At 45.1% G+C, this 24,174-nt stretch overlaps 1 protein-coding gene across 1 annotated transcript in view; it reads left to right on the top strand.

Annotated features, from left to right (window-relative positions):
• Positions 1-18,040, top strand: part of adamts18 (ADAM metallopeptidase with thrombospondin type 1 motif, 18) — a 37,416-nt gene extending 19,376 nt beyond the window's left edge. Inside the window, exons 13-22 of the mRNA XM_036544212.1 lie at positions 1,754-1,884; positions 2,192-2,315; positions 2,745-2,989; positions 5,793-5,913; positions 6,709-6,835; positions 11,399-11,603; positions 13,005-13,199; positions 13,657-13,887; positions 16,423-16,576; positions 17,916-18,040. Of these exons, the coding sequence (XP_036400105.1) occupies positions 1,754-1,884; positions 2,192-2,315; positions 2,745-2,989; positions 5,793-5,913; positions 6,709-6,835; positions 11,399-11,603; positions 13,005-13,199; positions 13,657-13,887; positions 16,423-16,576; positions 17,916-18,040 (1,658 nt within the window). The remainder of the gene's footprint in view (positions 1-1,753; positions 1,885-2,191; positions 2,316-2,744; positions 2,990-5,792; positions 5,914-6,708; positions 6,836-11,398; positions 11,604-13,004; positions 13,200-13,656; positions 13,888-16,422; positions 16,577-17,915) is intronic.
• The last annotated feature ends 6,134 nt before the right edge of the window (positions 18,041-24,174 follow it).

Here is a 24,174-nt window from a genome sequence, read left to right as displayed (position 1 = left end):
GCTAGGGCGAGACGCTGATTGGGAGAGACGGACAGCGGGTCCCGGAAGACCTGCGCGGCCCAGGCGAGGGCCTGTGCCAAGTCGTCAAAGACTGATTGTTGTGCGGTAACAATGCCATCTGTATAGGGACGTGACCGGAGGGAGGGGAGACACCCGTAGCAACCTGAGGTGCCCAGTACGTATGCTCTGGGTCTTGGCACATTTTCAGATGGCAATGGGAGGTCCTGGGAGGCAAAGACACTCACCCCCTCAGGGCGCTCCGCTGGAGCAGACTTATTCGTGCTCCACATATCAAACCCAACCGCATTCCCAGGGTTTTATTTCCTTACAGAATTACCCTGCGGTGAATGTGTTTGAGGAAATTAGGCTGAGCAAAGTGGGAATACAGGTGACGATACTCTGGGGCTATCCGAGTTCATGGAGACTGTCAGATCTGAATCTCCCTGGGTGATCTTTGGAGAGCCTGGTTCTTTGATTTCCCTCCTATGCTGGCTCATTTGTCATGTACTTGAATGGGCTTTTATTTTGTTTGTGTTGTGGTGCACCAGCCTACACTCTGTGACTTCTACAGCAGTAATTTGTCAGCAGGGTTACAGGCCTCTGTGGCTGAACCAGACTGTCAGCATTGTTACTGTACGGCTCTACATTACTGTCAGCATGGCTACAGTACCACTCTACATTACTGTCAGCATCATTACAGGGCGCTACAACTCAACCATATTTTCAGCATTAACATTGTTATTGAACCAGATACTGTGGCGGTATGAGTCTGTGTAGCTGTCACATTGTTACAGGCTTCTACAGCATAACTGTACTGTTAGCATTTTTACAGTATAGCTAAAGCATGCCATCACAGCTCTGTTGCAAACCTCTGCAGCTCAATATGTTGATAACATTTAGGCTTTAGACGTCTGGCAGTACAACACATAGATGTCTGTTGCTGTGTAGTCCGTGTCTGTTCTCTGAGATCAGCAGAAGCGCCTGTCTGCGCAGTGACCATCTGCTGGAGGGAGATCAAGGCTATCCATCAGTGTCGAGAGACACTTAAAGTTGGAGCACCCTGCCCAGTGGGAGCCCTCACCTCTTAGTCATCTCAATAGAACAGGGACAGAGATACGGTCCCAGTGCTTGGAGATGGCCTGTTTTCACAGGAAGAAGGTGCAGAGCTTGTGCTTAGGAGCAAGGACACCCAGAGTGCTTAGGAGTAGGGACACCTCGCCGCAGCGCCATTGTACTCAGTAGAGCAGCGTACGCGGGTGAATTAAAATATCTTTTCACAGTGTTTTCTGCATTTTTATATGCTCTTAGTTTGAATATTTTTTTCTCACAGTCAAGAACAACAATACGACAATAAAGGAGCTGTTCGCACACACTCTTATCCAAAGCTGTTTTTATTTCATGGTGACACAAAAGCACAACACAGTGTTTGGACCTGTTGGATCACGTGAATGATAGACCCACATTTGGGGTTATCTGTGTTTTGTCTCATGCCTGTTAATGTGATGTGTGTATATATTTGGCTGGACTGTAAGGAGATCACGTCCGCATTGGTAAACTCCCAACAATGTTACAAGTAACATCTTTGCAGTGTCTCAGAAATAAATTTCAAACTGAAACCCTCACTTTCTCTAAACCTTATAAAAACAGAAAGACATGTTGATACACTGCAGACAGAGAGCAGACTGTTCATATGGTACATTCATGGCACACACATCCCTACGTCGAAGTGACCGTCCTCTTCCTGCCCCTTTAGATGAGGATATCTGCAAGCTCTACTGCATTGCTGAGGACTTTGACTTCTTCTTCGCCATGTCCAGCAAAGTGAAGGACGGCACGTCCTGTGCAGACCACAGAGGGGACGTGTGCGTGGACGGGATTTGTGAGGTACAGGCAAGCCCTGGTTCCGAGTGTAGGAGAGTGATCTGGGTGGGAATGAAAGTACTGTAAAAGGTCTAATGAAGTGTAATATGTGTAGAGGTTCTGACAGTGTATCTACACCAAATCTACAGTGTATATATATATGTACTGTTGTCTGTTTTTGTGATGGGGGAATTACTGTTGCTCAGCCAGAAGCAAGGACACTTAGGCCTACTTTCCTTCAAGCACAATCCAATGCCTGGAGTGATTTTTAGTCACCTTTCCTATTAACAGTATCTGTGTGCTTCATCTACATCTCTCTTCTGTGTTGTAGCCAGTTGGATGTGACCAGGTGTTGGGGTCAAAGGCTACCCTGGATGCCTGTGGTGTGTGTAGAGGAGACAACTCCACCTGCAAGTTTTTCAAGGGGCAGTACCTGCAGCAGCACCGAGCCAATGGTAAGACACAAGAATCAGAGGTCAAGGGTCATTGGGCTATGACTTGGTGAATCTGAGGAATGGGGTCTTCGATAGGGAGCTTGCTCAGTAGGACCCAGGTATCTGCTTAGTCTGGCCACACACCCAGTGCTGTGTTTTAACTGTGTGTGTGTGTGTGTGTGTGTGTGTGTGTGCATGCGCATGCGTGTGTGTGTGTGTGTGTGTATGTGCATACATGGGTGCGTGTATGTGTGGCAGGATAGGTGTTTCCCACAGGCAGCACACTTACCGTGAAGTTAGAGAGTGTTTTACTCAGACAGGGCAGTAACCTGTCCTCTTTCTTTCTCCCTTATCTCTGTCCCCTCTCTTTATCTACCCTCTCTCCTCCGTTGCTCATCGTCATATATCCTCTCTCTCTCTCTCCCTCTTTCTACCCCTCTCTCTCCGCAGCATACTATCCCGTGGTTACTGTTCCAGCCGGAGCCAGGAGCATACAGGTGCAGATGATGGACGTCTCCACCAGCTACCTGGCCGTCCGAACCCCGAAGAAGAAGTACTACCTGACTGGAGACTGGACAGTGGACTGGCCTGGAAAGTTCCGCTTTGCTGGGACGGTGTTTGAATACCGGCGCTCCTTTAACCAACCCGAGAGGCTGTACGCGCCAGGGCAGACCAACGAGACGCTGGTCTTTGAAGTAAGACTTCCTCCTGCCGTCCCGGAGTCTGACAACCGATAGGGAGGCACCGGTGGTGGGGCCTTGGTAAAAAAAGAGTTGAATCTAATCAAATTTTATTTAACATAGTCCTTTTAATGGAGGTGTCATGTATTGCGGCACAGAGCTCACGGTTCAGAAACAAGTACATACCAAATATAACATGAAGTTGCTGGAAAAGTAAGAGCAAAAGGGGGAAATGATTTTGTTTGACAGCATCAGAAGCAGTGTAAGATGTTTAAAGTATGCTACACAAACTAAAAATCGGTCTGACCAGGTATGATGCACCAAGAAAGGATTAAGCCTTCCTGAGAAAGAGAAGGGTATCAGGTATAAAAAAATGAATGCTAAGACAGTATGTGTCTGTAACAAACCTCCTATCGTAACCCCAGCCAAGCGGTTTGAACCTTTCCAGGAACACACACTGTTCCAATACAGTTCATATCCCTGGTGTGTGAAGTAATGTGTCAGTCTCCGACGAGAGTGGATTTCCTTCACATGTGGTACTGTAGCCCATGAAAGGGCTGCTGCAGACGGGGCCTGACATGGAGAGAGACTACAGTGACATGCAGCTGAATGCACACATCAGTCCTGTAAGCTGTAAGCATCCGAGTCACGTCAAAGCATAGACGTTGCATCACAGTCCTCTGAGTCCCCTCCTGCAGACAACGTTGTTGCGGCATTTCGGCAACGTCGCGGCAATGCAGACGCTTTGTCACAACGTGTCTGCAACGTTCTGAAAACGTTGAACGCTGGCCGTGACCCGATCTGCACTTGAGAAGGGGATTAGCCGTTCTAGGTATGGCCAATAATCATAATGGTAATAATATAAAGAAAGATTAAAAGATTAACATTTCTGCAATAGAAGTCTGTACATCAGAGGAATACTGTGAAGAATGGAGAATTAAACGCTTCCAAATCAGAGGTGAAATAATGGAATGAGACAGTGAGGCATCACGTCTGACAGGTCTTTTTTATGCAGAACCCTAGATTCACCTTAAACTGCAAGGCCCTGGCTCTGGAACAGTTATGTAAATGATGAGAAAGGGCATAGACTTTGCCAGGGTATTGAGCTTGTACTGGGACCGAGGAGAGTTAGAATAGCATTGAGAAAAAATGCAGTTGTGCTTTGTAAGCCTACCAGGCTGATATCGCAGGGGTCATTCCAGTGTGTTGGCAGTTCTCTGCAGTTCTGAGGTGATGACAGTATGGCACATAAGTCCTAGAGTTCTGTACCGCGAGCTGGGGAATCGCCATCACAGCGCCCCGGGCGATTTATCGTCAGCTTCAAAGTGTAATCGGGTTCGAAAAAGGAGCTGTTTGCGTGGGCCAACTCCACTATTTTTGTTTTCACAACCCCTAAGAAAAGTCCCTGTGGCCGGTAATTCACAGTGTGCTCCTTGGATAGTCAACAAAACCTCACAGGGGGGCATAAATGTCCCCTGCAGAACATCTGTCCCCGTTCAGCGACAGACATCAGGTGGCTGGTGTCACCCAGGTATACTTTAGACTCCGCTGGGTTGGGCTTAGGGAGCGCTAGCAGAGCTCAGTGCCAGTACATTTGGACCCGATCGCTGGCTGGCGGGGATGGCTTGTTGGCTGGCTGGGTCCCATGGAGCAGGTCCAGGACAATAGATTGGGAGAAGCTCTGGCACTTAAGTCTAAGTGTTAAGTTCATACCTCTGCTTTTTTCCCTCCCCCGAATTCACTGCAAGGAACTCTCTGACACGCTCTTAAATTCAGTGACATTCTCCCAACTCCCGGCTGCTGCCTGGTTCGGTGTTCGTTACCTGTGTTGGAACTGCAAGAGAATGCAGTGGACATGTTTCATGACGGGTTCGAATTAACAGCTCCCTTATTGCTCCACAGAGTGTTAGCAGATAAAAATGTACATATGCACACAAATCAACATGACTTTTATGCATATGAGTTTATGCATATGTTCCAGTCAGGGTATTACTTACTATTGGTTATTGATGTTAGAGCAAACCAGTAGTGTCTTCTGTTTTTAAAAAATGTTGAACATGAAATCTAAACCAAAGTATATGAAATATTCAACACATGCCAAAATATACTACTGCTGGTGGCCAATACATAATTAAATATTACAGCTTTTGTGGATATCATTTTTAATGCATGTACTGTATACTATAGACAGCACATCCCAGTAGCCTAATATTCTGAATGGTACAAAGAGTCATTTCATGGGAGGCAGGCTCTCTACTGCATTTGTGTCAGTCCAGGCCTGCAGCCAGTGACCTGGGCCTTTGGTCTGCAGGGTGGTCAGCCTGTTTCCTCTCTGTCGCCACCACAGGAGAAGTGCTGAGAGACCCAGACACAGCTCTACCAAAACTCATAACGCAGACACACGTTCAACAGCCATGATTCTGGCCTATAACACACACACACACACACAAAGTACACCACACACACTTACACCCATCCCCCTTGCACACATACACGAACAAAGTACACCACACACACACACACACACACACGCACACCCATCCACACAAATACAGACTCAGTATACTACACACACAATAGTGTCTTCTATAGTTGACACTTTATCAGAGTCATCCAGCTTTGTAAAACCCCTGTGTGTGTGTGTGTGTGTGTGTGTGTGTTTTACCATTCTGGAGGTTACAGCCAAACTTACTCTTAATGAGGTCCAGCACACATTAGGGTTGAGGTCCCTGTCAGTTTCGAGGGGAGAGCGGATGATGTAGGTGGAGTGTCTGACTTGCCTCGTCTCTCTCTCCCTCCTCTGGGCCCTGTCTTTCAGATCCTGCTACAGGGCAAGAACCCAGGAGTGGTGTGGGAGTACACACTGCCCAGGAGCGAGAAAAAGCACAGCTACACCTGGGGGGTGGTCCGATCCGACTGCTCGGCCTCGTGTGCTGGCGGTAAGGGCCGTCTGGTGAAGAGGCCTGTGTCTGCGCGCGTGAGCGTGGATGAGTGGGTGCCTGCATGTGCCTGCATTTGTAATGGGGTGTGTGTGTGTATGTGTGTGTGTGTGTGTGAGAGAGAGTGTGGGAGTATGTGTGAGTGCCTGCATTTATAAGTGGGCGTGCGAGTGTGTGTATGTGTGTGCGTGGGCTCGTGTTTGTGTGAGGAGAGCATGGGCTTTATGGGGAATGAAAAGGAGTGAAAGATCTCTCCTCTATTGATTCTTCCCTCTGAGTGAAATGACTGCACTGTAAGAGATCTGAATCAGAGTCATTCATGCTTATTCTATTGTCAGAGTTCCGCTGCTTCTCTGAAGCCACCCTGCCAGAATAAGGAAGAGTGCCTTTGTGAAATGCTTCCAGAGATACTACTGACATTGTTAAGCTGGAGATAAACTTACTTTATTTTCTGAACACCTGAAGATGGCTTGCGTTGCCAGGCTATGTGGAGCGTAGCATGACAGAGATGGATTCCGACAATGCTCTTGTGATAAACCGGCATTTGGTCCAAGCCAGAATACTTGTACATATAACTGCAAAACCACAGATATCTGGCTCTTATCTCATGAGATGTCCAGTACTGGACGTGACCATCATTATGGACAAAAGACAAATTCAAGACATGATGTCACTGTGTTTCCCACTCATTATATTCTAATATCAGATATGAGTAAATGAATTTGTGCAGTTTGTATGCATAGCATGTTAATAGCTAGAAATATCATTGAAAATGCTTTTTTTTTTTTTCTTCAGGGCGGATATCGACAAAAGCTGTTTGTTTGCAAGATCAGCGCACGCAGGTCAACTCCTCTCTCTGCAACCCTCAGACGAAGCCTGCTGTGGGGTCCCAGCTCTGCAACACACAGCCTTGTCCAGCCTAGTGAGTCCAGTATCCTCTTACACTACCCCTGGGTTCTGCAAAGAAGCATTACCCTGTCCTGTGTACTGAGTCCACTGTCTAGTCTGCTGAGTCCAGTGTCCTTACACACCTTTAACTGAACTTGCATCCTGTCCACTCTTTTGAATTTAACATCTTCTTACAAACGCTTCCTTCTCTCATGTGTCAATGGCGATGTACTTGCACGGAATGGAGCTATCTTCTGTGTCTGAGTCTGCTGAGCTTGTGTGTGTGTGTCTGTGTGTGTGTGTGTGTGAGTGTGTGTGTGCATGTGTGTGAGTATGTGAGTGTGTGAGTGTGCGTTTGCATGTGTGTGTGTGTGTGTGAGTGTGCGTGTGTATGTGCTTGCCGTGTATGTATGAACCTCCTGGCATGCGCTGCCCTTGCACACACAGCAACCGCAGGATATGTGTGTAGCAGCTGTTAGCCGATCCGAGATCTGGCAAGGGGGCTTCTCGTGCCCTTCGTCTGGGAAGACTTTGCGGGCACTTTGCTGTGGGCAGGGGCTGCTACGAGCTTCTCTCTCCACAGAGACTCGCCGCCGGGCTGCAGTCTCCGGCACGAGCCTCTCATTCCCAAACCAAACAGGATTAACATACCCTCCAGACAGGGCCAGCCTGTGCCGGTATTCACCCCGGAGAGGAGGTGCTGGCGGGCACTCAAACCCGCAGCAGCTCCCCCGTGCTGGGGAGCGCAGCCCTGCCTGCATACTGCATCAGGAGCCCTGTATCGATAAGGTTCTGCGAGGAGATGGGGCTTTTGAGGGGAGCAGGGACTTTCCATGCGGGGTACCACACATTCCGAGTGAGTAGTGCCAAGGAGCAAAAGGCCAGAGCGCCAGAGAGGCCAAGCACGGTTTTAGAAGACCACCCGTCTTCCAAATATTAAGAAACAAGAAGGCTAAACTCATTAACAAAATGAGTATGTGTCCCACTTTTAGAATGGCACTGTAGAGAAAGCAGGGAGAAGGGTGTGTGGGGAAGAAACCATATTCAAAGATTGTTACGGGCTAGCAAAGCTGCTGTCCAGACAGTCACAGTAACAGTCATCATAAAACAAATATGTGGGAGAGAGGTCCAGCAGTGGATTTGTCAGGGATCATCCGGTCAAACACAAACAGACCAATGAAGAAATGAGCTCATGCACATCACATCAACATTTCACAGTAAAAAAAAAAAAAGAAAGAAAAAAACAAACCAAAACAAAATTTATTAATGAAAATGTCTTATCAACATTGTTAACTCAGCTTTGACCAGAGGTGAAATCCTCCAAGATCACTCTTTGATTTATTACACTACAGCTTCAAATGAATAGTTGTGAAATCAGCTCATGCTGTCATATTTGAAAGCCTGTACTACTGACAGGGAGTGGACAAATAGCCTTTTCTTTGTAGTTGTCTGGCTTTCAACCTCTTTTTATTGTGTTTGCATGCTATGGTTACTTGTGAGAAATAACAGGCAAGCGAGAAATGAAAGCCGTATAACCATTGGCTAAAAGAGAAAGAATTATAACTACATTTAGTGAATTTAAAGCTTGACAAATCCTGGAATAACTGTGTAATTGAAATAATCCTATACTTGAAAGGATGCCATTTCTGGGATGCGACTCTTGTAGTTACAGAACTGATAGGTACAGAGATACATTGTTATCTTTCTGGTGAAATACGTCTCAACTATTCAAGGAGTTAAGCTCTTCTCTGGCAGGAACAATATGATTATCACTGTCATAACATCACTGAAACTGACATGCTGGTGCCAACATCTTAAAATTTGCTATTACAGGGGTAAAAATCATGACCACCCATCATCGTCAATGATGAAACCATGGCAAACAGTATCCATTTAATTTTAAACATGCTACTACCTTTTCAGAAGGCAGCCGCCCACTCTTTGAAAGTAGGCAGTCTACAGTAAATGGGTCATATCCCCGCATTGAGAAAAGACCTGAATTGTGGAATTGTTAATGACCCTTAATATGTCCACTTCAGAGGATATGTTCCGTACTAAATAATGTGACCCACGTATATTTTAAGAGGTCTTCCACTTAAGTTCCAAAATCTAAAAATAGTTTGGCCTGGTTTCGTCCTGATGAATTGTTTCATAGATTTATGGATGTGGAAAAAAATGAGTTTAACGAAAAAAAAAAAGAAAGTATTTCAAAGCACTTCCAAAACTGCACAGGCATGCTTTAAAAAAATAGATGATGAAGAACGAGAGTGAGGGAGAGAGAGAGAGAGAAAAAAAAAAGTGCTGTGTTTGTCTTTCCAGCAAATATCTGTCGTGATGACAGGTCTCTCCATGTTTTTGTGGAGGGACAGGGTCCTTGGGGGGCCCGGGTCAGTACACCCAGCCAGAGCCCTACAGCTCTGCCTCAGCGAAATGCAGTGCACTCCCTGACGGGGGCTAACTGCTTCTGCACACCACGCCATGTGGATTAACCTGTGCCACGAACAGAGCTCTATGCACTACTCCTCAGCATCGCTAGAAAGATGTGCGACAGTGTAGCGTAGTGGTAAGAAGCAGGACTTGTAAGCAAAAGGTTGCCGGTTTGATTGCACTGCTGCTGTACCCTTGGGCAAGGTACTTAACCAAGAATTTGCCTCAGTGAATATCTGGCTGTATAAATGGGTAACGTAAAAAGCTGTAACCTATGTAAGCCGCTCTGGATAACAGTGTCTGCTGAATGCCAATAATGTAAATGCAAGGGTTTAAAGAATCTCACAGTGGATGTGTGCCGTCCACCAGGTATACATCTAGTTAGTATTAGATTGACTGTAAAAATGGAGCCTCTTACATGTGGGTCTTCTCTGTGTGACTCCCAGATGAGGGACATCATCAAAGTGACAACAGAGAACATCAGAGGAAGGAGGCTGTACTCTCAGCAGTTATTCTGTAAATGTAGTAACACTGCTGCAGTATCTTCAAAATAACCGATACTCTTCATAATTCAAGAGACTATTATGTATTATTTGGTGCTGAAATGTCATCTTTTAATCCCGGTCTTTTGCTTTCAAAGGCTAATATTTCATTGAATTATAAAGGACAAAGAAAAATATGCGCTATTTAGTTAACATACCTGGCCATATTAGTCTTGGAAGTTTTATTTATTTAAAGTTTACTTTTATTAAGCTTAACTTCTGCTAACCAGATAAACAGATACATTAATAACCAACAGCATCAATTATTCTTTTTATTATTATTATTATTATAGTGAAAAAAATGAAGTGTTACAGCCTAGTGGATTTATGTGATTGGCTCTGTGGTTTGCTCTCCTTGCTCATATTGCAGTTTCAGATAAAAGAGGTTAAAGGTAATGAAATATAAATAGACTCAGTGCAGTTGAAGAGCAGGCACCAGGAGTGGGGACCCCTACCAGGTCCAAGAACATGTCCTCATGCTCCACTTGTGTCACATGTCTCTTCCTCACCACAGAACACCAATTTACAATAATCTTCTCTTCCTAAACAAGCTCTAATTTGGAAGCGGCTCTTATCCCCTGCCAAGAGGGACTCCCGGATACTTGAATGCTGCAGCTGTCTTATAAGCCAAATGGCATTGGGCTAAATTGAAACATGCCGTATTAAGTTTGCTCCTCGGGTTGGAGGAGGTGTGGTTTGGGGCGTAGCAAGGTGGGGGGTTGGGAAGATTGAATTGTGGGGTGTATGTGAGCCAGCCATACATCCTGTCTGTTGCAAATGCTCCCTGGTTCATGTTATTTTTTTTCCATTTTCATACACTATATAGGTAAATGCATAGAGATGGAGACGGGATAGATGGTTAAGATGCTTAAACAACAGTTTTCCCTCTATCTCTGTGTAATTACTTCACAATTATTTTAATCATGTGTGAATTTTTCTGAGCCGAATGAGAAGAACCCCGATTCTGCTAGGGCTGATCTTTGTGTCTGGTAATGGAACCGAGGAGGAGTGTGTGTGGAGTCATAAAATGAGCTACAGTGTTATTGTCTGCTTAGTCGTTATGTTATGTGACAAGCTAATGGATGCTAGGAACTGGGAATTTTAAATAATCAAAAGGCGGATGTGAGAGACTTTTTTTTGTGCTGTTGGTGAGGTGTGGCACTCACCGGTGTGTGCAAGTGTCCCTTGGGCGTCCTTGCCGGATGGCAGACTTGCTTGCGCTGTCTGGCTTGTATTCAGGCCAGAAGAGTCTCTGTAACCATCGGCACTGTGTGGACTGTGTGATTAACTGAGGCAGGGTCAGTTCATCAGTCAGTAAATAAAGCTGAATAAAGCAGGAAATAAGCTACTACGCTACAGCAGCACAGCATAGAGATTAAGGAGCAGGACTTGTACCCAAAAAGTTGCTGGTTTGATTACCCGCTGGGGGACTGCTGCTGTACCCTTGGACAAGGTACTTAACCCACAACTGCCTCAGTAAATATCCAGCTGTATAAATGGATGACTTTGTAAAATAACTAACTGATGTAAGCTGCTTTGGATAAGAGCGTCTGCTAAATGCTGATAATGTAAGTGTAATGTGACTGTCTCTGTGTTAACACTGGGTCTGTGGCTCTCCTTCCTCACAGCTGGATGCCCGGGGAGTGGGGCCCTTGCAGCCACAGCTGCGGGGGCGGCCACCAGACGCGGCCCGTCCGCTGCCTCCGTAAGGTGTCCTACCAGCGGGAGGAGGCGGCAGCACCCTCGCTTTGCCCAGCCGTCGCACCGGCCCTGACCCAGCCCTGCCAAACGCAGGCCTGCCCGCCCAAGTGGAGCTACGGAGCATGGTCACAGGTGAGCCGCAAACACCTTTTACCTCTGCTTCATGTGTCATACCTTGTTTTGCGTCGTATCGGGTGGTGGGAACCTGTGTCAGTTGCCTGGGTCTGGTCACCTCACATCTTAGGCATAGACAGAAGTGTGAGATTCCTGCATTTGAGACTTATTACACAGCCTCATGCTTGACTGTCAGGGATTCATTTTTGTCCCCACAAAGCCTGTCTGCACTGTGGTTCATGGAGATCTCTGATCTTGACATGTTTGTCCTTAAATAGCAAAGAAATGCCAGAGAACGTAACTTCACTTTCTATTTCAAATTAGTCATTTTGCTTGCTTAAGCATTGCATTGTTCCGGTGCATTTGTTGTTATAGACAATGCAAGGGAAGACTTGGAATGGTTTACTGCTCAGAATTAAAACAGTACTGCCCTCTGCTGGTTGTCTATGGAATGTCATGATGCGGTGCTCAAATGTTCTTCCATTTAGCCAAACATTATGCATATGTCCTAACACAAACTTATAAAAAGTTTTATAAAAATTCTTATATTTCCCTCTGCATTCAATTTCATGATGTGGAAGTAGTTGGAGCACTAGTTTACAAGCCTAAAAAGCTCATATTGGCACTAAACCTGTTAGGAACAGATGTGTGTTCGGTGATGCATACCTGTGAATGTGTTTATGGTTTTTATGGTCATTTTAGTGACTGACCAAACACCCCTGTTCCTGATTTGCATATCGTTAAAGTTATGCATAAATGGGAATCGCTGCTGAATTAGTGTGTCACCACAGACACCTGGATATGCAGGTGGAGTGAAGCGCAGTGACAGAAAAAATGATTACATGGCCAATATTTTTAACAAAATATTGGAACATTTGTATTAACAGTGGATAAAATAATGGGAAGACAGAATCAACTATAAATTACACAACCTCTTCAAGCTTTGTGCTACATTGACATTATAATTTATACATTTTCTATATATCAAATGCAAACAGTATTCATTCTGTACACAGAACACATTCTGATTTGCACATAAAATAACTGTCAATGAAGGAATTAGCTAAGGCTACCTTTTGGTCTGAAGGAAATTTGCTTCATGGATTTTCATGGGTTTGGAGGTATTATCTGTAGCAGAGGAATACACTGATAGACCTGTTCAGATGTCTGTGCACTATGTGTGTGTGTGTGTGTGCGCGTGTGAATGTGTGTGTATGTATGTGTGCATTTTCTTTTAGATTGAGAGTATCTGGCAGTGAATTTACAGCGCTCAGGTGGAGAGTCTCTGTAAATCTTGTGTGCATGTTCAGTGCTTAGATTGTTATGCATTTATTTGCAGCGTTCAGATTGAGAGTGCTTGTTCATTATTGTGCTCGGGTTGAGAGTGCGTGTGCACTGTGTCCGTGCGTGTGTCTGCAGTGCTCTAAGACGTGCGGGCGCGGCGTGAGGAAGCGTAGCGTGTTCTGCAGGAGCGCTGACCCAGGAGCCGAGGCCGTGGTGGTGCTGGACAGCATGTGTGAGCCCCAGCAAAAGCCCAGCGGCCAGGAGACCTGCGTGATTCAGCGCTGCCCCAGGAATGACCGTCTGCAGTGGGTCTCCACACCCTGGGGAGAGGTGGGTGCACGCGTGCCTGCTTCAGAGGGAGGGGGGTGAACGTGCGCTCTGAGCCAGAGCAGAACGGACATGCATGTGCATACAGGGGCGGGTGTACACCGTACAAACACACATGCATATGATATGAGCGAGGGATGCACAGGCACTCACACACACACAGACACACATACACTCACACACACAGGCACATACACACATATTCACACACACACACCGCGATAATGTCTCACATGGGATTTAAATCTGTAAGCTTGTCTCATCATTACACCACACTGTCACCCAGTTAGTGTGTCTTGTTCTGACTGACCCCAGTCTCTCCGGTGCTCCACGGAGACACAGCCACCCAGTTAGTGCGTCTTGTTTTGACTGACCCCAGTCTCTGTGGTGCTCTGTAGAGACGCTGTTACCTAGTTAGCGCGCCTTCCTTCGACTGACCCCAGTCTCCGGTGTGCCGCAGTGCTCCAGTTCCTGTGGGCCGGGCTTACAGAAGAGAGAGCTGCGCTGTGCTGAGAGGAGCCCTCGGGGTGAATACACAGACTTCCCCCTGAGGAGGTGCAGGAACCTGCCCAAGCCTGCCCTGGAGCTCCAGCGGGCCTGCAGTAAGGGGAGCTGCCCTCAGCCCCGCCCCGCCCTGGGCAGGAGCGACAGCGCCGGAGTGGTGGGCTGGTACACGTCGCCGTGGCAGCAGGTACATCCTCCCACAGTGTCCGGCTGAGCGAAGGTGATATGGGACAGATGTGTGTTTTGCGTAACCCTTTCCTTTCCCTTTCTCTTATTTCTCGCACTCACTGCCCCTGTCTCATTTCTTCTTTACCCCCTTTGTACTTTCTCTCTTCTGCTTTCCCTCTCTGTGTCTCTCTCTGCCTCTGGAACTCTGTCTGCTTCTCCTTCTCTCACTTATCCAAACTGCCACAAGCTGTCCCATTTGAATTTTCAGGCCCTTGACTCACCACTACCTTTTTTGAAGAATTGCTAGAGTAGATTGAAGCAGCCTCCTCTGGTGGGCCCATAGCGACTTTTTAATAAATTCTTTTGCCAACTCATCAGTGTGGTGACATAGAGAGCCAAGAGGAGGGACAGCTTCCCCTTAGCTGCTGCTGGGCAGCCATGTCCCTGCTGCTGAAGAAGGGGGAACTCTGCCAAGTAAGGAATTGGCCTCCTGTATCACTCTTGTATCTGCTACAAACCGACTGGACGGGGTGGTGCTCGCTCTCATTCATACTGATCGGACCTACAGCGTCTGCGGCATGTGTTGAAGGAGTCCATTTGGCTGACCCCTGGTTTCAGTCCTAGTTTTTGGGTTTTATGATTGGGCTACTGCAGGCCCCATCAGGCTGTGGCAGCTGGTTTTAACAGGGGGAGGCGAGAGCTGGATGTAAACTAGCAGAGGGAGTGAGCCCCCACTCAGTGAGAGGAGTAAAGAACGCTGTGGAGGTTGTCAGAAATATAGGGGTGCGTGTGTGTGTGTGTGTGTGTGTGTGTGTGTGTGTGTCCGAGAGCTGAGGCTGCCTGCCTGAGGGCTGAGGGAGAGCAGGGAGACAGGGGTCTGTTTGAAAATGGAGTGCTTTATGGGCTCTGCTTTCTGGAAAGTGCCGGGGGATAAAAGTGGCTGTACCAGCTTTGTGCTAAGGCTTTCCTCACAGAGCGGCTAGAACACTTCCCGAAAACAGGCTGGGAGGCCACATCTCGCTCCATTGGGGGGGCTGGGGGGGCTTGGGGGGCTTGGGGGGCTTGGGTGACCCTGAGGGGAGCATCCACATAAAGGCATTGCCTCTAACAAGCCTGTCAGCTGGATATGCCAGGCCCTCTCTGGGAGATGGGGCCCATTGTGATGCATTTATTCTGTGACCTCAGCTACAGTTTTTGTTCTGTGATACCTGAGATGCCGTTACCTTGTGAATTGGGATGCTGTCACCTTGGCGATGGCACTGGGTATGAATTTTAATTTAATTTTTATTTTTATTTTTGGAGTGGCGTAAACAGAGTCACAGTAAAATGTTTTTTTTTCAGGCAAAGTTAAAAGTGCTGAAATCTCACAAGGCCAGGAGGGAGAGTGACAATGCCTTTGTGATGTCACAGATACAGTTTGCTGCCAGAATGTGGCATGAATTCATTTTTGTACAGGATGACTGCTAGCACTGACATGGGCAAAAACATGGGCATTATAGGCAGCCAATGAGGATGGAGAAGGGTGCTGTTGTTGACATCACTGGTGTTTAAAGAAGTTCTGTGTGTTGCTGAGTTTTCGTATGTATTTGATCTGTAAAGTTTTTACATTTACATGTAGTCATTTATCAGACACTCTAATTAAGAGGGATGCACAAAATGCACTCAAAAGATTAGGCTAAGAGCAGATCTGATTCCAGATCATCAGCGTTGCAACCGATTTTAGGAGTCATTGCATAACATACTGAAGTGCGAGTAATAGGTAGAAGAGGGTGTTTGAGGACATAATGCTTTAACTTAGCAAATATACTTGGGAATAAAGTATGCGTGATCAGAGTGTGGAGTCAGTTGAAACAGTTTGCAATTTGAGCAGCTGGGTTTTCAGTCTTAAGTGGAAGACTGACAGTGGTTTGACTGTTGTTGGGAGCTCATTCCACCACTGGGGGGCAGAGTAGAGAAGAGTTGTAGCCTACATCCTACAGGCAGTGATGGCGAGATGACATTTTTGGGGTCTGTTTTTGGGTTTGTTGGTTTATTGAGATGAGTCCTTCTTATCAGTTTAATTAAGGCATTTTATAAAAACAAAATAAATCTTTTCTTCTCTTTCTCTGTATTAGTCTAGACCTCAGTCCGTGTCTGTCACGCTATCTCTCCCTCTCATACTCTCTCCCTCTTTCCCTCTCACGTTCACTCTTTCACCCTCTCTCCCCATTCCCCCGGTAACATTCTCCGTTTCCGTGGAAACCTGGAATAATTTAAATTCAAGTGGGAAATAAAATGAGGCAATCTGTGATGCTGACCAGGAAGGGAGTCTGATGTTGACACCACGAGGGTCTCAGTATTGGGAGTGCAAGACAATGTGCAAGGAGGCTGATCTGTTGGAGTTTTTTGTTTTGTAGTTTTACTTATTTTTGCTGATGGTTAGTACAGTTATGCTGTGGACAGCTGGTAAATAAGGAGATTTTGAAAGTCAAAAACTCTCTCTCTCTCTCTCTCTCTCTCTCTCTCTCTCTCACACACACACACACACACTTCTCTCTCTCGTCTGTCTCTGCAGTGCTCGGTGACCTGCGGTGGAGGGGTGCAGATGCGTGCTGCCCAGTGTCTGAGAGCGGGACGTCCTGCGGCCGGATGCCCGCCCCATCAGAGACCCGTCACCTCCAGGGCCTGCAACACCCAGTTCTGCCCTGCACCCACCCCTGCTGTTAAAGGTACGGCTCAAAGAACAAACACCCTGATCCCCTGCATGTCCTGCTGTGATCCCATCTCTGTCATTATTTGGATCAGTGCAGATGTTCTGGACTGTGGTCTGCATGTGGCTCGGAAACTCATTTTTTTGGCCCCGGGCAGCACCTGTACTAAGTTGCATGGCACGTGCCAGTTTATTTACAAACGAACCCTAACCTAAACATGCAATTACAGTTATTGACCAAAAGGGTGCATGCTGTAGCTTTTCGAGAGTTTTTCTAGTCCCTGCTTTAAAATATTTGCCTGTTTGAGTACCCCAAATAAGCTAGATAGCTGTAGTGAGATCCCGGTTTCAGACGAATACAGGGTACTTAAAAAAATGGGAGTAAGAGTTATTAGTATTAGCAAACTATTATTTATCCTTTGCCAGAGAACAGCAGCAGTACCAATAAGAACCAATCTCCAGCATCACCATGAAATCTACCATGGTGACTCTGAGTGCATATCCACCTGCGAGTTACTTGAGAAAAGACATAATCTGCATGCTTGTGGAAAGCTTTTGTGGCCAGCTGAGTGTAGTACAGTCCAAAGGTAAGGAGCATGACGAGGTCACTGCAGCGTCATACAAAATAGCATGGAACATTAGAAGGAGCCAGAGGCCTTTTGTAGAAGGTGACTTGATTAGGAGATATTTTCCCAGAGTGTAGTGAATCTCTTTTTGCTGATTTTCACAACAAAGATGATATCATAGTTTGATTTACAGAAGAAACACAGACACAATTTTGTTTAGATTTTTTATTTCATTAGATTTGTCCAAGTAGGCTACATGACTGTACTGATTTACTGATGTACTGATTTCAGATTAATAAATCAGATTTATTTTATTGTTCCAACGATATCTTTGGTTTACTACAGAAACAACCTGTCTCACACTTCTCTTTTACATTTTTTGTTAAAATATTACTTGCAATTAGTATTGACTTAATAACAACACTGTTTATTATGGTCTTCTTCTGTTATGTTAGAAAAAAATCTATATACACACACATAAAAACCTGGATTTTTTCCCCATTTTCCTATCATTGCCAGCAAAGCACTACTAGCTCAGAATGATATAAATACACATGAAATATGTAAGTATCTCCAGGGCTGTACAGGCAAAACAGTGGTATTTACCAGGCTGTGGTATTAACAGGGGTCATTTAGCCTGGAAATGAATGGCAAATGGTTGGGGTTGGGATTTTAAAAGGGGGCATAATGTTTACATTCAACCCTTACAATATAGTTTCACAGCATTCCACAGGATACTGTTGAGATGAAACACGTGGTGAGAGTCATGATGCCTTTCTTTCTTTTTCGCAGATGGTCGGCTGACCTGTGTCGACACCTTCGGCTGGTGTCATCAGGTCCCCCTGCACGGCTTGTGCGGCCACAAGTTCTACGGGCAGCAGTGCTGCAACTCCTGTTCCTCTGGCAAGCCCTGGTAGCCTGGCGCACCTGTCTTTCCCTTACCGGCCATCCCATTTCAGAGTCACCGCTCACCAGCCCAAAACGCAACTCCCATTACATTGAAGGACCGAGAGGAATCGGAAGGCCCAAACTGGATTTGGGAACTGTACAGAGGCAAACGTAGGCAGCAGTCCCCTGGAGCACTTGATTACTGAGAAGCAGGAAACAGAAAATATGATTTCCACATGCTGAGGAACACTGCCCTATGGAAATCCATGTGGAACAAGCAGAAAAAACTGTATATCTCTTTCCCTGTCAAGTACATAAACCCTTATATATATATATATTTTTTTTTTTGTCAGAACTGGTGATACAGTGTATGTGCTGCGGGATTCATTCAGTGTAAATGCATCGTTGCTGTTTTTCTTCCACATGTTTTGTGATGGCAACCACCTGCTGTAAGCCATTATGAGAAGTTTTAAGGAGCCCCTTTAAGATTTCACTTGTGTACAGTAGTCCCTTTGCCAACTGCAGGTTTGTTAACCCCGGTTTTGGTTTTATGAAGTTCCACCAGTTTCACTCAGCATGGTCTCCAGCCTCAATTATCCCTGATTTGATGTGCATGGATGTATTGTGTTGTCTTGTGTTCTCTGTTACTGTGTGCAACCAGCTTTTGGTAGAAAGGTGCCAGTGTGTCATGTTAAATACTACTGTTGTAGTGTTTTGTAAGTATAGGTGGCATGGCAAAAGGTTCACTCAGAAGGTGTTCCAACAGTTCTTGTTTTTACATGCGATTTAGTCAACCTTGAGTCAGGTTGAAGGTTGCACCAGTGTCTGTTCTGTTGTTACTGTCTGTTGTTTGTCAGCTTCGCTGTAGTGAGCTTTTTCTTGGTAATTAGCATTGCTTGCTAGTGCAGCCCTACTCACAATGTTAACATTCCCATTGTCCCCCCTATCTGTACAGCTCTGTACTTCTTTTGGCTTGTGTTGTCTTTGATCTTGATGTGTATATTTTAAGGAATTTCAATTTGATCTCCAGGAGATTTCCCCTAAGCCACAATTTCATAGCTGTCACCAGTTCTGGTTTTGTCACCTACAGGCTAATTCAGAGCATAACTCCTGCAGTTGGTGAGAGACTACTGTATTTAATTATAGCTGATTTTACCTGGACACCAATGGATTTTAACTTATTATGGGTCACTTGTGATTGTCCCTGATTACTGTACTATAGGCTTTATATGCTTTGTGAGCTGTGTGTCAGAGAAAACAAGTGACTTGGTAGTGTAACAAAAATTATATATGCTGTATGTAAAGCCAATATTCCATATCTGCTTCAATCAAGGCATGCACTTATCGTATCCGTTCCCGAACTTCGTTTTATTGTTGGTGCTTATTTCATAGTTTACAAGGGAGTAAATTTCCAGTGTCAGTGACAAGAGTTTTAACATGATATGCATGTTTGTATGAATGTCTGAAACAAAACCCTTCCCTGTGCCTAGCCAGTTATGGTAAGGTTTACAGTAATGTGGGTTCTGATTGGCTGATGGGCTATGGGGAGGGATTCCTGTGGCTTCGCTTGGCTGCCTGGCCAGTAGTGTTCATGTCCAAGTAAACTAGGGGCCGTCTGAGTGCCAGCCCTGTTTGATTTGCAGTGCTAATCTGGGCCGCTTTCTTGGATACAGGGCCACATTTTGATACATGAGAGCAGAGCATCACCCCTGGCTTTTTTTTGGTTTATTTTCCAGTTAGTTTTGAAAATCAGCACCAATACGAGGCTACAGTGAAGCCACCACAACCACTCAAAAACACAGATGGGTGGAGGGTGGGGGCCTTCCATGATACTTCATGACACTTTGTCCATAACTTCTAATGATGATAATTTAAAAAATGTTTAATATTTATTTATAACAATTTAAGCCATTTTTTAAATTACTGAAAAATATTGTGTAAGAACAGAAAATGAATTTGACACTTGAAAGATGAGGACAAAGGCGTCTTGAATGCTACAGATGATTCTGCTACAGTCAGGTCAGTACTGTGTGTCAGAAAAATTCCAGCATTGTGGCCCTTGATGTCAGTCTGTGTTGTGAAGCAACTTGACGCATTTCCGTGATTGCAGATCACTTTAGCTTTGAAATCACAGGAAAAACAAGGGAATGAGCGTGCTCAGCACACACCCTCGCAGGTAGTCTGGGAGACCAGGGAAAAGTTTCCTTTGTGATGCATCAAATACGTGGTTGCAATCCTCACCCTTCCCATGCCAGTCTGGAAAAGGAGCATTGTGGGTAAAAAGAGGTGGGCAGACTGTAGGACACTTGGAAGCAGTGGTGCTGTAGGACCAGCCTGGCGAATTTTGGATGCCAGTTTCAGGAGAGTCTAACTCTAGATACTTGCAGGTGATGCAGTGGTTATGGAAATGGTCCAGAAGGTTGCAGGTTCAAAATTCCAGATGTGTCCTTGAGCAAGGCACATGCCCAGAATGGCTTTATTTGTTAAATATCCTGCTGTAGAAATGGATTTGTCAAACGCAAAATTTATAAGTGTCTGTAAGAAAATAAAAGCTGTCAAGGCAGTCAGTGCATAATAATATTATTCTCATAGCAGCAATCATTGACAAATCTTCACCTGATTACAGCTCACTATAACTAAAAATAAGCAAATAACTGTACATTTTACTGCATGGCCTTTTCAGTCACGCGTTTCATTAAGTGTACCTGCATAAGGCCTTCATATATGATATACAATGTTGCTATTTTGTATAAAGCATTACAAAAGTGAGCTTTATGATGACTGAGAATGACAAGTGTAATGTCTTTGGCAAGTACCTGTGTAAAAGGGTCATCTTAAGTGCCTTTTTATACAAATACTTATTAAAGCAGCTGTTGTAAACCTCTGCCTGGGATTTGACCCTGCAGGCTTCTACTCAAGCTTCCTAACCATTACATTGCACTACCACTGCCTTGTGACCCATGGTTATCAGATGCTGAAGAGGCTAGAAGCGGTTTGTTTTTCTTGTTTCTTCATTCAGTGAGGACTCAGAGAGGAGGACGGCCGTGTCGTTACTGGCCTTGCTTCACTCACAGTTCTATTCTTAATATTACTCTTATACCCCATGCTTTGTCCAATGCCTGATAAGATTTATTTTGTTATGATTTTCATCCATTTGTTTGCTGTAAAGATAAGTGTAATTTATTTCTGTGTTAAAAAAGGCTCTGGGATAAGTTTTGTTGGAGGGGCAAGTTCCTTTCAGGCTGTCCCTGAATCACAGCTAATAGTGTTTGAATGATGTAAAACAGTGCAACCTATGTGTGATATTTAATTTTTTTTTCCAAGTTTTATAATAAAACTGTTTCAAGACTTATTCCCCACTGTTCGCTCCTCAGTGATTCTCATATATCGCCCCAGGTGGTGGGTGATCACAAATTAATTGATATGCCTGCCTCGGTTCACTTTCAATTATTGCAGAGTAAGAATCTCTGATCGTATATAATGCAAGCTCAGACTATGACCTGAGAATCAGTACGGGCACAGTGAATTAAATACCCAAATGGAGAAGCGAAGAAACTTTCCTGTAGATTAATGGCCTGGGGCAGGGGAAAAGTGGTGTCATTTCTCTTCTAGGGGTCACGGTGTTGGGTACTTCTCAGTCTTTTGCTCAATTTATGCCTCACAACTTGCCCATGGTGCTATTCTCACTACATTTCAAACCACACAGCAGCACCATGGATATTCAAATTACCATGACCAGATATTCAGGCCCTGCGCTCCTCTGTCCCCTGTCTAGAAGGTTCTGATTGGTGACAATAGGCTCTGGTGCTGTGTCCTTTCCTATGCTATGGATGTTTTATTCCAGACCACTCACTTCAGTGGCAGCAAATAAGAACAGTTACAGCCTCAACAATGGCAGAGACATTTAATGTGAAGCACACAAAGGTGGATGTCTGGCTTTAATGAATGGAATATATATACCTCTGAATACCATCACCCTGCTACAACCCTGCACATCCTACTCTCCAAGGGAGAGTGAACCCTTCTCTGCCTTGTGTTGTCCACCATGATACAACTGTTATTAATTTCAGCCTCTCTGGGGACATTAGCAGTTTAAGTGCATGAATCTTTGATCTTTGTAATGAGCATAGGAGGTAATGTGTATGCTTTGAACAATGGAATGCATTAGGAATCATACAAAGTCACGAAAACAATCTGGTGAGGGAGGGAGGAAGAGTGCAATTAATCTCACATGCTTTCCATTCCCGGTCACTTTGGGGTGGTAGTGTAACATAGTGGTAAGGAGCGGGGCTTGTTACCAAAAGGTTTCTGGTTCAGTGTTCTTTGCTGGGGCACTGCTGCTGTACCCTTGGGCAAGGTACTTAACCCAGAATTACCTTAGTAAATGTCCAGCTGTATAAATAGATAATATGTACAAACTGTAACCTATGGAAGTCGCTCTGGATAATAGCATCTGCAAATCACAATGTAATGTAAATGTGATTTTGCTATCTGCGCAGGTGTTCTACATACTTATTTGTCTTAACAGTTGTAACCTAGAGGCTTGTAACCCAGAGGTTGTCAGTTCAATCCCCAGTTGGGACACTGCCAACCTTGGTTAAAGTACTACTGAACAGTCTTACAGACCAACCTTATTTTAACCTCAGACTAAAGCTGCGTTTTAGCCGAACGCTCTCGGGTTTGACCGCTTGCTTGAAAAATGAACACGCGGATTTCGGGAAAGGGGGCGTGGCCCTTTTGATTACGCCAACGCTGCTAGCAAATGACAGAAGAGGTTTCTGAAAAAGGGCTTCTAGCCATGTTTGAAGGTGATTGGCTTTCGCCAGGCGAAATTTTCGATCGAGTTGAACATTTTTTTGAACCTTTGCGAACGCTCATTTCGCGTCGCTCGCAGTTTCACCGCCATTAATTAACACTGCCCATTTGCCTCCTGGTATTGAATTTTCATGCATTGGCGTCGCTCGTAAATTTCACTTCGCTTTCGGTTAAAACGCAGCTTAACTCTCTCTCCAACACCTTGTAAAGGGAATGGCTTATATACCCTTTACCTCACAGGTTACCCCCGAGTGGACCATACCACCTTGCGGATAGTACATTGCTGTGTGGACTTCACACATTTAAAACCATGCAATTCACCACATCACAGAAATACATAATTGAACACATACATAACAAACAACAAACAGTCTCATTTGCATCTACACAGAAGATACATGGACTGAGATCTCATCATTAGTGCGTTAAACACACCCCATAAGGTGCGTTGGTTCGCTCACCCTATATCAGGCGTACCCGCACGGGCGCGTGCTTTTTCCAAGTAACCGCATTCTCTACGTTACGGGTACACTACGAGGTAAGTTACGTTTCCTCTACTATTAAGTTTTAAATCCAGTTTACCTAGCCCAGCTAAACAAAATGTGACGAGCAAAACTCATTACAAAGTCTAGATTCACATTCATAAAGACGAATTGCACAAACCGACGCGATGCACGAAGACGTGCCGCGTTCCATTTACGTGCGTGAAAGACAGCATTTAATGGTTATATAGGAAATATTCGTACTATATCGGCAGCCGTCACCTAGAATGTACAATAGTTCCGTTAAAGCAACACAACAGTAATCCCTGGGACCAATTAAGTTATTTCTCCCACATATTGTCAAAGGTAGTAGTTCGGTCCATTTGAGATATCAAAATAAAATGTGGCGCTAAAGTGCGACGTAAGCGCTAAGCTGCATCGTCAAAGGTGGAAAATGACTGTGACCCAGACCAGCACAAAAATGTAATGTAAACGGTGTATTTCCATATTTATGTGTTAAGGAAGATATGTGTTAAGACTCGCGTGGTAACACAAAATTTATTAATGTGAGCCACATGCATTTGACCTCAAATAAAACTTAAGATTATTCATTATTTATTTATTTTTTAACTCCTTGAGTTAAGAAGTGCCCCCATTTCTGACAGGCAGACCAAGGACATTGTGAGGCCGGTGACAGGTAATCTTGAAACATCACTTCATAGACACTGACTCGCTTGGTGAAGGAGTCTTCCGGGTCAACTGCAAATCCAAAGAGAGTGTACCCTCTACCAGCTGTTCTGGTTCGCCAAGCACCGCACCGTTGAGCCACTGGCTTGTAACGACACAGTCAGGTGGGTGCCACAAAT

Source organism: Megalops cyprinoides, chromosome 13 (genome assembly GCF_013368585.1).
Source record: "Megalops cyprinoides isolate fMegCyp1 chromosome 13, fMegCyp1.pri, whole genome shotgun sequence".
Lineage (NCBI taxonomy): Eukaryota > Metazoa > Chordata > Actinopteri > Elopiformes > Megalopidae > Megalops > Megalops cyprinoides.
Note: the sequence above shows the minus strand (reverse complement) of the source record. Positions and strands in the feature narration are given on the sequence as shown.